The 15,000-nt window shown below is 47.9% G+C and overlaps 1 protein-coding gene across 1 annotated transcript in view; it reads right to left on the reverse strand.

The window, feature by feature from the left end:
• emc2 (ER membrane protein complex subunit 2) overlaps window positions 1-15,000 on the reverse strand; it is a 79,835-nt gene that overhangs the window by 22,582 nt on the left and 42,253 nt on the right. Inside the window, exons 8-9 of the mRNA XM_063198726.1 lie at window positions 6,161-6,242; window positions 3,942-4,052 (exon numbers count right to left, since the gene is read on the reverse strand). Coding sequence (XP_063054796.1) covers window positions 3,942-4,052; window positions 6,161-6,242 — 193 coding nt within the window. The remainder of the gene's footprint in view (window positions 1-3,941; window positions 4,053-6,160; window positions 6,243-15,000) is intronic.

Below are 15,000 nucleotides of genomic sequence, written 5' to 3' on the forward strand. Positions count from 1 at the left end.
CTCAGCACATGCACAAGTTTAGGGTTGGGCACAAAGACCTACATAGGTCTGTGGTTGGGCACCTTATAATACCTCCATGCATCCAATGCCAGTCTTCCATATAGCTTTCTGGTCAACCTTACGGCAGTCAATAACGTGGCACGTAATTGGCTGAGTAAACTGGTCCCGGAAATGAGCTCCATGAAACTCCATTTGGAAGCTGAAAAATTAATTCAATTTTGACTGAATTCACTACCCTAGCATTTCCCATTGAAATGACTGTGGGCGGGACTTATTCACTCTCTCCAACTACCTCCATGATCCAGGTCTTAAACTACCTCCATGATCCTGACCTTTGTTTCACACCCTTGCCCTAGACTTCAACCTTTTTAAAATAAACGGCCCCCAGACCTCATGATACTCATCTCAACGCCCCCTTGACCTCATCATAAGACTGCCAACGACTCCCTTAGTATTAAAGAATAAAGCAGACTAATGCCTCCTAATGGCAACTAAACACTGCCCTCTCTCAGCTGTATCCGTATCAACGCCCCCCGAGGACTTCCTGACACCCCCTGGGGGGCTGTAGAGCCCAGTTACATTACATTACATTACATTTCACTTAGCTAACGCTTTCATTTGTTCAAAGCGACTTACAGATATTATTTTTCAGGGTATTGGTGACAGTCCCTGGAGCAATGTGGGGTTAAGTGCCTTGCTCAAGGGCACTTCTGTCATGGAGGGAGGTGCAGGGAGAGGTCAGGCGAGGTCAGGGGAGGTCAGGGGAGATTCGAACCGGCAACCCCTCGAAGACCAACTCTCTAACCACTAGGCCACGGTTGAGAAACACTATCCTAGACCATAGACCAGGCCTATTCAAATCATCTCCCCTGGTAGGGCCAGATCTGGGCCTTGCATGGCAAGGTTCTGGCCCGCCACATGAGTTCTGAACAAAATTAAAACATAGGCACGCCATCTATATGTAATATTACATTTGGCCCTTTTACTGTGAGAAATTTAATGAGCTGGTCCTCATTGACTTTAAAGGGGTCCTATTATGCTTTTTCATGTCCACTACCCATTTATTGGGTTACACAGCATCTGCTGTATGTAAAAGCTTGGTGAAAGCTGCATTTCACAAATTGGCCTCTTGGGGGAGAATTTCTCTGCCGCAGGAACGCTATTTCTCAACTGTCAGAGAACGCGTGGTTGGGTTTTCAACATTCTATAGTTTTTGTTTCCGGTACGGGTCTACGTCATGCTGTACCTAACATTGCTGCTTATGGGATGGAGTGTTGACGATGTCACAGACCATTGCAGAGACAGTAGACCTAATGCGCATTTGTTCATCGCAGCCACATAGCCTAGGCCTATCTGAATTTGACAGTATTGTGATGAGATGTATCCTATTTGTGAATACACCACTCAGTGTACAAAATAGTGTAAATAGTGTAGCCTACAAGGATAGTGTAGGATTTCGCCATCCACAAGTTTATTCCATTACGCATGTTTTTTTTTCAATTCATAAATCGGCTCCGTCAATAGGCTACAGCATCGGTCTAGACTGGAGGCTACACTCACCTGTGGCCCAAGTTATATATTTTTGTTTCATTGTGATATTAAAGCTGCATTTTACATTGATAAAATACCGGTTGGTAGGCCTATGGCTAACGGGTCAGAAACAGTTGAGAGGAAGGTCGAAAACAGGCAGAACGCGTTAACGCAGTTGCGCACTGAGAATCCAAAACACTTCCAAGTGGGTGAAAGACTCGAATCTCTCCTTTCTCTCTCTATTCGCTTCAGGGCCGTTTTGCATATACTGTTGGCAAGACTAACTTTTGTTTGGTAAGATGTGAAAACCCTACACTTGTATTGCCGCTTGAAGCACAACATTAATTAGAAGACGTGCGCTGATGTTATCCAAATAGGTATCACGACATTACCAGAAGCCGTTTGCATCAGCAATGTTGGCAAGGATTAGCCAGTTAGTATAGGCTATGCGTAGGCTACAATTCAGTAATTAAAATGCAACGCAGTTTTGTTCATCATATCTGCAAGAGCAACGTGGATATTGGCTTGACGTCGTTTAAAACTGGTCGAGTCGTCGGGCGGCATGCCAAAAATAATGAAACTGAAACGGATAGGGCCTATTGTTATATAAAAAATCCTGTCCTGTCGATAAATGCGAACAAAAAAAAACACGAAACCGAGACTAGGCCTAGGCGTTATTATAAGACCCAGTATGAAACCAATCCATCGAGGACTGCCCATTGCGCTTCCAATCCAGTGGGCGCATCATTTTTTGCCGGGGACTAAATAGAAATGCAGTTACTAAAATGAAACCATGCACCTGAAAATACCTTGAAATGTATTTTTATGAAGCATAGCCTATCACCATTGTGCATTACGCCTACAGACAACGAGCAAACAGGAACTCATTTTTAAAAGCCAAGAACGCGTGCGCTCAGTAGCCTATTCAGTCTGGCTTGCAAATAGACCACAGGACGAATTTGAACACGGAGTTCATATCACAAATAGGGTGTCACGATATCACTGACAGACGTTGAATTGATAGGTTTGAGTCCGACAAGTCGTGCCCTTGTCTTACTGGGCGCACTCTTTCAATGTCGGACTGCGTCTTTGACAGCCAGATGGGGGCTGCCGCGGGAGCGAAGAAAATGTCCACAACTTCGCTGAATAAATATGCCTATCCTTTGAACTGTGTACAGCAATTGCAGATGATTAGCTTATTGGATAGCCTATTTTGTGAAGGTTAACTTGTCATTAACAAGGGAATGTGATCTGATTTCAATCCCAGAACATTCTTTGTGTCTTCACATTTCCACCTGTCAACAGCAGATCTAGACTTCTCCCACCTAGACCAGCGCGACACTTGTCTGTTTGCGAGCAGTAAACTTGGCTGATAACTTCAACTTTAGGGCTACAGTATGCAAGGCTAGACAGCGGGTTAACCAATCAGGCCCCTACTGTTGCGTTAATAATGTTTGAGATAAAGATTCTTCAGCGCAGGATATCAGAAATAAACAAGACAGCGCAGATGGCTATTAGTTTTTTTTTTTTTTTTAATATGGTCACAATCGCGTTATTACGCATCATATGCAATATGCGTATTATTTCATGAAACCTCAAATCGGAAGCAATAGCCTGTACCCAGCACTTTCAACCCTTTCTCAGATTAATGGCAGCCTAATTGTCCCAAGCGATTTTGAAATCAAACTGAAGCCCATGCACGGAAGACTCGCATTGGATAGGGACTGGGTTTCAGCAAATGACACAGGTGCACAAATAACAACGTGGGACTTGATGCGTCCTTTTGAGATTAATTGTGGACATTGGGTGAACTATTTGGCTGTCAACTTTAGACATAGGCTACAGGGTTGGATTCCAGGACAAAAACAGCTGTGCTGCTGACGTAATATTAGTAATAGAATGCTTGATGAAACGCTCCATGCTGCGTCGAGATTTCAGAATGTTGAAGGGTCTAACATTCTGCACTTCCACGCGTTTCAAACAGGCGGCGTAGGGTGCATGTACACAATGATAAAAAATAATGGACATGAAAACAAGTGATCATTCAAAATTAACTCCACTAACCACAGTAAAGCAAAATATTAACAATGAAAGTTATTCTAAATAGCATAATAGGGCACCTTTAAATGTAATACCCCTGCCGTAGACCCCTAGCCAGGCCCCGCCCTCCTAGTGATGCAACAACACCTTCAGCATTAAAAAAATCAGGAACTCCCCCCACTTTGTCAGGAAGCACACAACCAGTAGCAAACCAAGGGAGGAGGGTCAACCATGGAGTTTGGGAAATGTTAATTGTTATGCTCTGGGTCAGACCAAGTCTCGAAGAGATATGAAAGTCGATGATAATCAGGCTACTAGACCCCTAAACCCGAGCTGAGCTGAGCTGAGCTGAGCCAGGCTCCCCGACTCACCATGTAGAGTCCGAACAGGGCGCGCATGTTCCTGTTGTTCAGCTTCAGCGCCTGGGAAAAATACTTCCTGGCCAGCTCCAGGTTGTCCATGCCACCCTGGGTGTACTTCACCTGCCGGATCAAAGGAAATAAGGAGAGGGGGCAAAGAGATGATGGGTGGTTAAAGGTGGTTGTGCAGCAGGGGCGCCTCCAAGTGGTGGCTAGTGGTGGCTACCGCCACCACGTGATCACTCTCAGCCACCACGTTAGCCACCACAACAAAATCTGTTAAACTGGCTGGCTTGCATGGCTTGTAGAATTAGCTAAACTACAACTCCCAGCATGCACGATAACAAGCTACGCTAGGTAGACCCGCCCCTCCCTCGAATCGAGAGTCAGTCGAAAGACGTAACGTAAGCTCTTCATTTCTCTTCAGTTGCGTCGGGCGGGCAGGCTGCGTACAGCAGTGAGATGGACAACAACAAAGGTGTCAGTCTGTAAATAAATGATTTACAACTTTGTTTTTGAAAAGTTATGGCCCATATTTGATTACAAACAATGTGTTGAGGACTTCAAACTGGTTGTTGCTAGGAAATGGCATTTTAGCCTCCTGCAGTTAACTGATATGCTACTTCAAAAAACGAACTGCTTGTTAAACATTTCATACTTAAAAACTGTCCCCTAATACTCCGTTTTGAATGCTAACTTGCTAAGCCCTTCTTTAGGTTACAAACAAAGTCGAACAATTGAAGATGTATTGATGGTTGCTGAATCAATATTGGATCTCTGCTGTTTTGTTGACAAAACGTCTGAGGTCCTCCCCTTTGCTAGGTCAACTTATAGAAAGCTACCCTTGCACATTCTGCTTATGAATGTCAGCAGGGCTGTCATTAATGAAAGCATAAGCCAAATGCTTCATTTGTTTGAAAAGTGCTATATTTGCAGCCAAAATTCATGAAGATATTTGTTAGTGTGAAAACCAATATACCTCAGCTGATATGTTTGTTTTTTCAGGTGCCAATTGAGCAAGGCACCCACTGGGAAAATGTAGTTCCTGTGTCAGTATGAGAGACACTTTTTCTGCACGTGTGTATGTGTGTGTGTATGTCTGTCAACTTGTGACATTTTATATTATATATTTTTTTTTAATTGATTGGCAGCACTGTATTTTATAGGCTATCATATCATACACAATGGGCTTGAGATCGAGACAATATAGAAAATAAGACTGTATGCCTACATAACTAAGCTTAATCCTAATAATAAACAAAATGGCTATCTAGCCTATATAACAACCCCAGTAGGCTATCTGTAGCCTAGATCAATACATTTGGGTTTTCGTCGGGTATGCCACCCCAAGATTTTGCCTAGCTCCAGCTAGCCACCCACAGGATTTATTTCTGCTGGCGCCACTGTTGTGCAGGTTAAGATTTAAATAATTTTCACCACTTTCTTGTGAGCAGTACACATTCAACCTATTATTTGTTGTATTTGATTTGGTTGAGTACCACAAAACACAATACGATATGGAAAAAGTGGCAGTTGTTCTTTTCCCATAAAGCAGTGCATGACATCATGTTGGGGACTGGACTCCGAAGATTCTATAGTCTCTGTGCTGAGGGGAGTCCCCAAAATGACATCATCACTAAATTCAGTTTAAGAAAATAAACATTAATACATGGACACTAACAGCATTTTTGAGAAATTTTCAATGATAAACATATCATGAGTGATTTAAGTGCTTATTAATCATCAAGTGGTGGTTAACCTGCACAGCCACCTTTAAGTTAGGGCAAGGCGGGAAACTACTAGGATTGTCTTAAAATACCAGAGTGCCAGAATTTCCCTCCATATAACAAATGAGAGGTTACAATGAAAACAAACAGGGCCACGCCGTGACACTGTGTTGCGGGACGGACTACACGGCCGCTAAGTGATGAGCTATTGCAATGTGCTTTCCCCCCAAAATTAGCTGTCACAAATTTAGCTACGCTATAAACGCTGTGGGAACGCAGTCGCTCAAGCACGAAAGGCAAAATGGCCTCTTCCCCCTGCCCTTGCGAGCGACGACTTCTGTAAATTCAATTTGGCAAAGAGTCGTGACGTGGATACGCCACAAGACACCACAAAATTTCCTACGGGGCGACCACAGTCAGAGCAACGGCTAGTTCGACACCTACTCAGTCAAAAGCCATTTTCGAGCAGGACGTTAAGTCAGCCCTCCATCCCTCCCACCATACCTCGGCATACTGCTCACAGTACAAGTGGTTGTGCGGGTTGGACATCATCAGCTCTTCCAGGCAAAAGGCAGCCTTGGCGTAACTACGGGAAGAGAAAGGAAAGGAAAAAAGAAGAGAAGAAGAAAGGGAGGGGGTGGGGGGAGGGGGGTGTGGTTGAAAAACAGTAGAACAAAGGATGGGTTTATGACACACAGGAGCAACTTTCACTGGAAGGTCAGAGCAGAGCAAATGAATACCTAGCAGTGTGTGAGTACTGAGTAGACCACAGCCATTGTCAGTCAGCTGACTGTACAGTACACAGAGTTCAGGGTGAGTAATGGAGTGCTTTAAGTTTAAGGGCACCATTTCACAGATTTGGGTCCTCTTATCCCAGACTAAATTTGGCATTGACTTTAACACCCATCCAGGAAACCAGCGCTCCGATACGATATCCTTAATTGGAAAAAAAGAAGAGGGGAAAAAGAGACAAAGACAGAGAGAGAGAGAGAGAGAGAGAGAGAGAGAGAGAAAGGGAGGGAGAGAGAGAAAGTGAGAGAGAGAGAGAAGGCACTAGGCTAGGGTTGTGAAAATACTGAGCGCTAGGGCTTGACGCTAAGGCAGACTTGTGGTGGGACAGACCGCGGTGCGGTGTGAGGGACGCAGCGCAATGCAAGCAGGCCAGGTTGACATCATTTGCGGCCGGCCGGGCCATCTTCGAGCCATTCCATCATTTCCTCGTTCCTGGGTGTTTGCAGGAGGAGAGGAGGAGGGAAGGAGGGAGGGAAGGAGAGGAGGAGGGAAGGAGGGAGGGATGGAGAGGAGGAGAGGAGGAGGGATGGAGGGAAGGAGGCAGCCCAGGCCAGGGAAACTGCTGTGAGTGTGAGATCTCCACCACATTTCGAGACGCACGGCATCAATCTGTCTGACTTTTTTTTTTCTTCCTCCTCCTCCCTCCGTTTTTCTTTTCTTTCGGCACTCTCTAAACCTCTCCCTCTCTCCCTTTTGTCTACGTTTCTGTCTGTCTCTCCCTCTCCCTCTTCACCTCTACCTGTCTATCGTGCCGTCTCTCGGTTTCTGAATTCACAGCTGAAGTGTCGTGTCACGTCCCGTCGTGTGGCGTCCCCTCTCTCCTGAGGTCAGTGTGGTGTGCAGACAGGCGGGTGGCTGCTGCTGCTGCTGCTACGCTACGTGCCGTCTCTTCTCTGGATGAGGTCATCGCATCGCATCGCCACAACAGCAGACTGCTGAGCTGTTGCTCCCCTCGCACTAATCTGCAGTCCACTGCCATGCAAGCACGGACGCACACGCACGCACGCACGCACACACAAACACACTCACATATGCAAGCACGCACACATACGCAAGCAAGCACACGCATATACGGACACATACTCAAGCAAGCACACGCACAAGCACACACACACACAATCACAAATGTAAGCAAGCACGTACACGCAAGCACGTACACACACACAGACACCCTTGGAGGCAAGAAGCACAAAAGGAAAGATGCCCTTCCATATGCAATATCAACACGCATAAATGTCCATTATGCATGAAGTAGGAGACCAATAGAGTCTACATACAGTTGAGGACGATATTATTAGCCCCCCTCCTGAAATTAGACATCTCTCTTGATTTCTCAGTGAGAAGGACCATTATGAACCGTTTCTGTTATTCTGGAAACAAATACACTAATGGAGATAATGTCAAATGAGTTGAATTTGGATTTTTCCATTTTCACAATGAGTTTAAACAAAAAAGGGTAAAAATGGCAAGGACAAATTTATTAGCCACCTTATCATTAATAGTCAATAGTGTGCCATTTATGAACCAAAAGTGACACCAGGCACTTTGATTAGTTGTTAACTATGTTGGCACATGCCCTACCAGGGATTTTGGGCCATATTTTCATTGCAAATAGTTAACCTGATCCAAATTGCATGGATGTTGAGGATGGACATTCATTTTCATCACTCCTCAAAGACTATCTAAAGGATTGAGATCTGAATCACAACATGATCATGGTTTTAGTAACCTTGAAGAACATTTGAACAATTTTGGATGAAAGTTTTGGGTTATTATCTTGTTGAAAGATCCAGTGAAGATCTTAGCTTCCTCTATGATCATATTGTTGCATGGTCACCTTCCACATTCCATCATAATCTTCTGTTTTTATGGTGCCTTACACCCAAACAAGGTTTCCTGTGGCTGAGGCTGCCACAGAATGATGCTTCCACCACCATGTTTAATTGTGGAAACCATGTTATAAAGTTTTAAGGACTATCCCTTTCTTCACCTGACAGAAGCAGAATTCATGCATCAAAGCAGGTGCAATTGAATTTCATCAGATGAAAGCAGAGACTTTCAAAACTCATTTTTGACTTTCAAATGTTCATAGGCTCAATAACACTCTGATATGCACCGCCTTTAGTAAAAGGGTTCTTCTGTGATGATGGCCCCAAAGCCCAATATGATGACAAGCCCTAACAGCTGTCTTTCTTGAAATAAAAACTCCAGGTGAGGCCAGGTCAATAACAATCATCTAGGCAGGTGTCCAATGCTTCTTTGTGTAACTCTGGAAGCTGCTTAGTCTCATTAGACCATAGTGGTGGGGGCATCAAGTTTTTAGACGTTATTCAGCCTCAGACACAGGGAGTCTGGGTCTGGATCTGGATTGCTGGGTCCCCCAACAATATTGTAACCCAAAGTAAACATTTAGATTAGTTCAGAGGTTCTTCAAGGACACTAAAACCATGATACTGGAATGACCCGCTCAAAGTCCAGTCTTCAATCCCACTGAGAGTCTGTGGCAAATGTCTATGCTCAGCATCCATGCAATTTGGACCAGCTAGAACACTTTGCAGTGAAGAAATGGGCCAAAATCCCTAGAGGGGCATGTGCCAATCTAGATAACAACTGATCAAAGTGCCTGTTGTCAGTTTTGGTTCATAAATGGCGTCATATTGACTATTAAGCTTAATGATCAGGGGGTAATAATTTTGTCCTTGTCATTTTTGCCCTTTTTTGCTTAAACTCATTGTAATGAAAGAAAAATGCTAATTCAACTCATTGGACATTATCTCCATCAGTGTATTTGTTTCCAGAATAACAGAAACGGTTCACAATGGTCACTCTCACTGAGAAATCAAGAGAAATGTCTAATTTCAGGAGGGAGGCTAATAATATCGTCCTCAACTGTAAATATAGGCACACGGAACAATTTCTTCCCCTGTGAGTTTGGAGATCTATTACACAAACAACTAGTTAGACAGCAGCCCCACTCCTAAAAGTAATTGCATGTGCTTACAGATATGCACACTCCTCGTACACATGCTCACACATGCAAGTAGTACACAGACATACACAAGCACACATGCCCGACAGCGCACACATAAACGTATACACGCACATACACACATGCCCACGAGCGCACACATAATGTACACGTATACACACGCACTCACAAGCACGCACGCACGCACGCACTCCCAAGCACGCACTCCCAAGCACGCGCGCACACACACGTACACACTCACACAGAAAGCTAAGAATAATGGACATCATTTGAGAGCCTCTGACATGGAGCGAGGCCCTTTGGCTCTGCGCTTGGCTCTCCCTGTCCTCCAAGCTGTTCCCATCCCCGAACCACAAGCCGCAGAGCGGGGGGAACAGGAGAGGAACAAGGGGGAGGCGAGGGGAAGGGGTTCTGTGGAAGTGGGGTACACACTAGTGCAGTGGTTCTCAACGGGGGCGGCACAGCCCCCACCAGGGAACGTTGGGGAGCCCTAGGGGGGCGTTGAGAAGGATACAGTTGAGAGGGGGCGGTGCTTAGTTGTCATTGGGGGCATTAGTCCATTACATTTTATAGTAAGGGGGCGTTGGCAGGGTTATGATGAGGTCAAGGGGCATTGGGAGGCTTACAGTAGGATAAGGTCCAGGGTGCATTTGTTCAAAAAAGGTTGAGAACCACTTCGTCTTGGCTCACTACCACCATCCCCCCCACCTCTCCCCACCTCATCCATTCATCCCCCTTCCCCAATACTGCCCGACGCGCCAGGCACCTCGGCCGGCTGGACCGGCCGTGATCACGCACACATCAGCCTCCATCGCCATGCCTCGCCACGTCCGCAAAAAAAAATGTGCAGAAGTGTGTGTGTGTGTGTGTGTGTGTGTGTGTATGTGTGTGTGTGAGTGAGAAGTCGGCTTGGGGGGGGAGGAGGGGGTTACATGGAGGCATTCCAGGGTGCTCGTTTGCGGACGCTAATCTGATGGCAATCTTATTGTTGGCAGGGCAAAAGGGGGGAGACTTATTCGGGGGGGTCGAGGGGCTGTGCGGTGCGATGGCTGGTGGGCGGTAAGGGCCTGTACTCTGACGCAAATGGCGAGAGGGGAAGAGGGAGCGCTGCAGCGATGATGATGGCGGCGGCGGCGGCGGTGGTGGTGGTAGCAGCATTGCTGCCTCGCACGAGATGAAGAGGCTATCGTTTGGAGCGTTATTTGACACACATCAAAAGCAGTAGGGGGCCAGAGGAGGGGGTCAATGGGGTGGGATGGGGGGTTGGGGAGAGCTAAGGAGGACGAGTGGGCGATTGGGGTGGAAGACTGAATAAGCAAAAGGTTGAGAAAGACATAGAGGGGGGGGGAGAAAGAGAGCCAGAGAGAGAGAGAGAGGGAGAGAGAGAGAGAGAGAGAGAGAGAGAGGGAGAGAGAGCGAGAGAGAGAGAGGGAGAGAGAGAGAGAGAGAGAGAGAGAGAGAGAGAGAGAGAGAGAGATCGGGCCGCACGGAAGGCTGAAGGCTGCTTACAATTACCACTTCCTCTCCATAAAGACTTTCAGATGGGGCCTGTGTGCCGTCACGAGGGCCCAGGCAGCAGTGGAGGAGAAGCAGACTCCTGCTGTCTCTACCACCACCACCACCTCCAGCACTAACAACAGCTATAGGAGCAGGCAGGCAAGCGAAGCGGGCAGGCACGGAGGAAGGCAAGCAGGGAGGCAAGCAGGCAGGCAGGCAGGGTGGAAGGCAGGCAGGCACGGAGGCAGGCACGGAGGCAGGCACGGAGGAAGGCAGGCAGGCAGGGTGGAAGGCAGGCAGGCACGGAGGCAGGCACGGAGGAAGGCAGGCAGGCAGGGAGGAAGGCTGGCAGGGAGGAAGGCAGGCAGGCAGGCAGGGAGGAAGGCAGGCAGGCAGGCAGGGAGGAAGGCAGGCAGGCAGGCAGGCAGGCAGGCAGGGAGGGAGGCAGGCAGGCAGGCAGGGAGGGAGGAAGGCAGGCAGGGAGGAAAGCAGGCAGGCAGGGAGGAAGGCAGGCAGGGAGGAAGGCAGGCAGGCAGGCAGGGAGGAAGGCAGGCAGGGAGGAAGGCAGGCAGGCAGGCAGGGAGGAAGGCAGGCAGGCAGGGAGGAAGGCAGGCAGGCAGGGAGGAAGGCAGGCAGGGAGGAAGGCAGGCAGGCAGGGAGGAAGGCAGGCAGGCAGGCAGGGAGGAAGGCAGGCAGGGTGGCCGGGAGGGAGGCAGGCAAGGAGGCAAGCAGGCAGGCATGCAATAAGAAGGGAGGAAGGCAGGCAGAGAGGCAAGCAGGTTGGCAGGGAGGCAGGCAGGCAGACAGGCAAGGAGGCAAGAAGGCAGGCAGGCAGGCAGGCAGGTAAGCAAGAAGGCAGGCAGGTAGGTGGGGGGCAATCTACTAGGGGCAAGCTAGCAGGGAGGCAGGGTGGCAAGCAAGAAGGCAGGCAAGCAGGGAGGTACGGAGGGAGGCAAGATACCAAACCAGCAGACAAGCTTGCAGGAACTTAGGAAGGCAGGTAGGCAGGCAGGCAGGATGGCAAGCTGACAAGGCAGGTAGCAAGTTAGGCAGGCAAGCAGGCAAGGCAAGGCAGGCAGGCAAGGCAAGGAGACAAATATTCTATCCCAAAGATGTTCATAGATTCCCTACTGAGCAGCTTTTAGCTGACTTTGTAGGGCGTCTGCCTCCCGTGACAATTTGCCGTGAGGCTTGGGAGTTTGAGAGCACTCAGGATGGCCTCGGTTACACCTGCTGACATCAAATGAATTTCCCACGGCCCATGTGATCTCATAGGGCCTGGACTCAGTCGGTGTCTTTGTACGCAGGGCAGGGTAGTAGAGTAAGGTTGCCTCAGCTGCCTGTGACTGGGGTGGACAGCCAGTCTTGCTCCTTCCCTCCCTCGGGCTGTAGTCAGTGGGTGGGGGACACAGGGTGGCACTTTAGCACCTTAAGCCTGTGGGAAATCTGGTGCTGCAAGCCATTTTCACTCAGTCCTCTCTCTCTCTCTCTCTCTCACACACACACACACACACACACACACACACACAGACACACACACACACACACAGACACACACAGACACACACACACACACACACACACACACACACACACACACACAGACAGACAGACACACACAGACACACACAGACACACACACACAGACACACAGACACACAGACACAGACACAGACACAGACACAGACACAGACACAGACACAGACACACACACACACACACACACACACACACACACACACACCCTCCCTCTCGGCCGTCTGCCCGTTCTTACATCCGAGGGGAAAAGGACGAGTGATAATTCCGAGGCGGCCCGGAAGCGAGGAGCACGGGAAGAGAATGGGTGCTTGGGAGCTAAGCCGAAGCGATGAAAAGAGACGAGAAGCGCGGGGGGGGGGGGTGGAAGTGGAGATGTGATTGACCTGCCTGTCAGTGTCAGTGTGGGGTGGGTGGCTGTGTGGGTGGGTATCAGAGTGAATAGTAGTGTGATATTGGAGGAGGCTGCTGGCCTAAAGCGCCCAGATAATCCCTTCACCCCTGGATTTCCTCTCTGCCGCACACAAAAGCAGCAGCGGGCCGGGGCGGCGAGAGGGAGGGAGGGAGGGAGGGAGGGACGGACAACAAAACATCAGGCCATCCAATAAAGATGGACCCTTCCCCACCGGGCACCGCCACATTCCAGCGGCCCACTGCCACAACCTGGGAGACCGCTGGGCCCCCAGTGTTGCCAGATGGAAAATGCTGCATTATCGTATCAAAACCTCCAAATTATCGTTTATTCGGGGGCTTTCTGGGAGGAAATTATCGTACAAGACCCAAATTGTTGTTTCAAGGCATCTAAATGAACTGAATGACAACTCTGAAATTATCGTACATCATGTTTTTTTGATCGTACAGAAGGCAAAATGGACAAAATTATGGCAGAAATACGATAATTATCATTCATCTGGCAACACTGCTGGGTCCCCACTCACTCCCTGGATATACATGTGGCTACATATAAACACACATACCGTACACTGCAAACACAAAGGTAGGATGACAAAGGTGCTTGCAAACCTGCTTTCAAGAACTTTTATATTGTTGTGCATTGCCCTACTTTACTGGTATACTGGTTTCCATTTACATACATGTACTGATGAACACATGTGCACTAAAAACACAAAGGTTGAAAGACAAAAAGGGGTTTGCGAGCTTGTCTGTGTCTCCAGATGCTTCTACATTCTTGCATCAAACACATGTACTGTAGTGCTGAATGGACACCCACTCAAACAACTCAACAAGGCTCAATGGAAGCGTAGGTAGAGCGCTGCTAGTATCCTCTAAATTTTGGTTTCCAAACTTTTCCCCCTGCGCACTCCCTTACACATTTCAGTGTGGTTCGCGCACCTCCTAAGCGAATGTTGCACAGCCACACATTTTGGGCAATCCTCATTTCCATAGCCCTGACGTTATTTTCTGCGTTTTTTTCACGCACCCCAGTTTGGGAAACCCTGCTCTAAAACAACTTGTGCTCTTGAAGGGTGCAATGTTGAACAAAAAGGGAGGAAAAACACACACACACACTCTGATGAAGGCCGTATGGCCGATACGCTTCAGTGATTTTTAATTTATGAGCCCACTAAATAAAGATTGTTTAAATCAACTAAAGTGCCTGGATCAAGGATTTGTTCCTCCCTTTTTGTTAATAAAGGTTCAATATTTTAACAGAAGCAGAAACGACCACATCCATGGACTACCTTCCACCACTCAGCCTATGGGCCTTAAGAGTTTGTAAAAAAAAAAGCCCATTGGGCCGTTGAACGGGGAGAAGTAGCGTCAGATTCACACTAAAGCATTGTTATGCTCCAGTAATCAGCTTGTCCGGGCAACAGAGATATCATTGAGGAGGAGCAGGTTGTGGAGGAGTGGAGGAGGAGAGCAGGAGAGTATGAATGAGGGATCGCTGGAGAATTTCTCTTCATTCCTCAACCCCTGAGTAGAGTCTTAAGAGGGTAAATCCTATTAAAAACACACCACTCCATGGGACAAAAGAAAGAGACGAGGTTGTTGGGGGAAAAAAAATAAAAAGCCTGTTGTCGGCCACAAGCTGAGATTGGCATTTGGCTGGCCTGGCCTTCCCCTGAAGTGGTCCTCCGACGGAGCCGAGAGCCAAGAGCCGGGAGCCGAGAGCGGAGAGACAGGCGACCCATGGTGCACTGGGGCAGAAGGCAGACATGGGAAACTAATAATATTACCTGAGGAGTCGGCTGAGGGGCTCGAAAACAGACTGTCAGCACTCGACGCGACCACCTTCGAAGCGCCGAGCGCAAAAGTGAGTGGAAGCCGAGAGGTGCAAGAGGACAAAGTAAAACTACTATTATGATTTTAATGAAAAAAATACAAAATAAAAAAGTTATTTCTCCCACCCGCTCTACAGTACAGTAGCGCCAACAATAGGCCTTTGGGCGACCGGGGGCCTGGAAAGTTCCAGGCAAATATTAGCCGCGCTGTCATCTTGTGGTTATTTTTTAATTGCAAATTGTGGTGCCTATGGTCTGTGGTCCTTCTGCAACAGACGTGGGTG

Source organism: Engraulis encrasicolus, chromosome 5, assembly GCF_034702125.1.
Source record: "Engraulis encrasicolus isolate BLACKSEA-1 chromosome 5, IST_EnEncr_1.0, whole genome shotgun sequence".
NCBI classification, from domain to species: domain Eukaryota; kingdom Metazoa; phylum Chordata; class Actinopteri; order Clupeiformes; family Engraulidae; genus Engraulis; species Engraulis encrasicolus.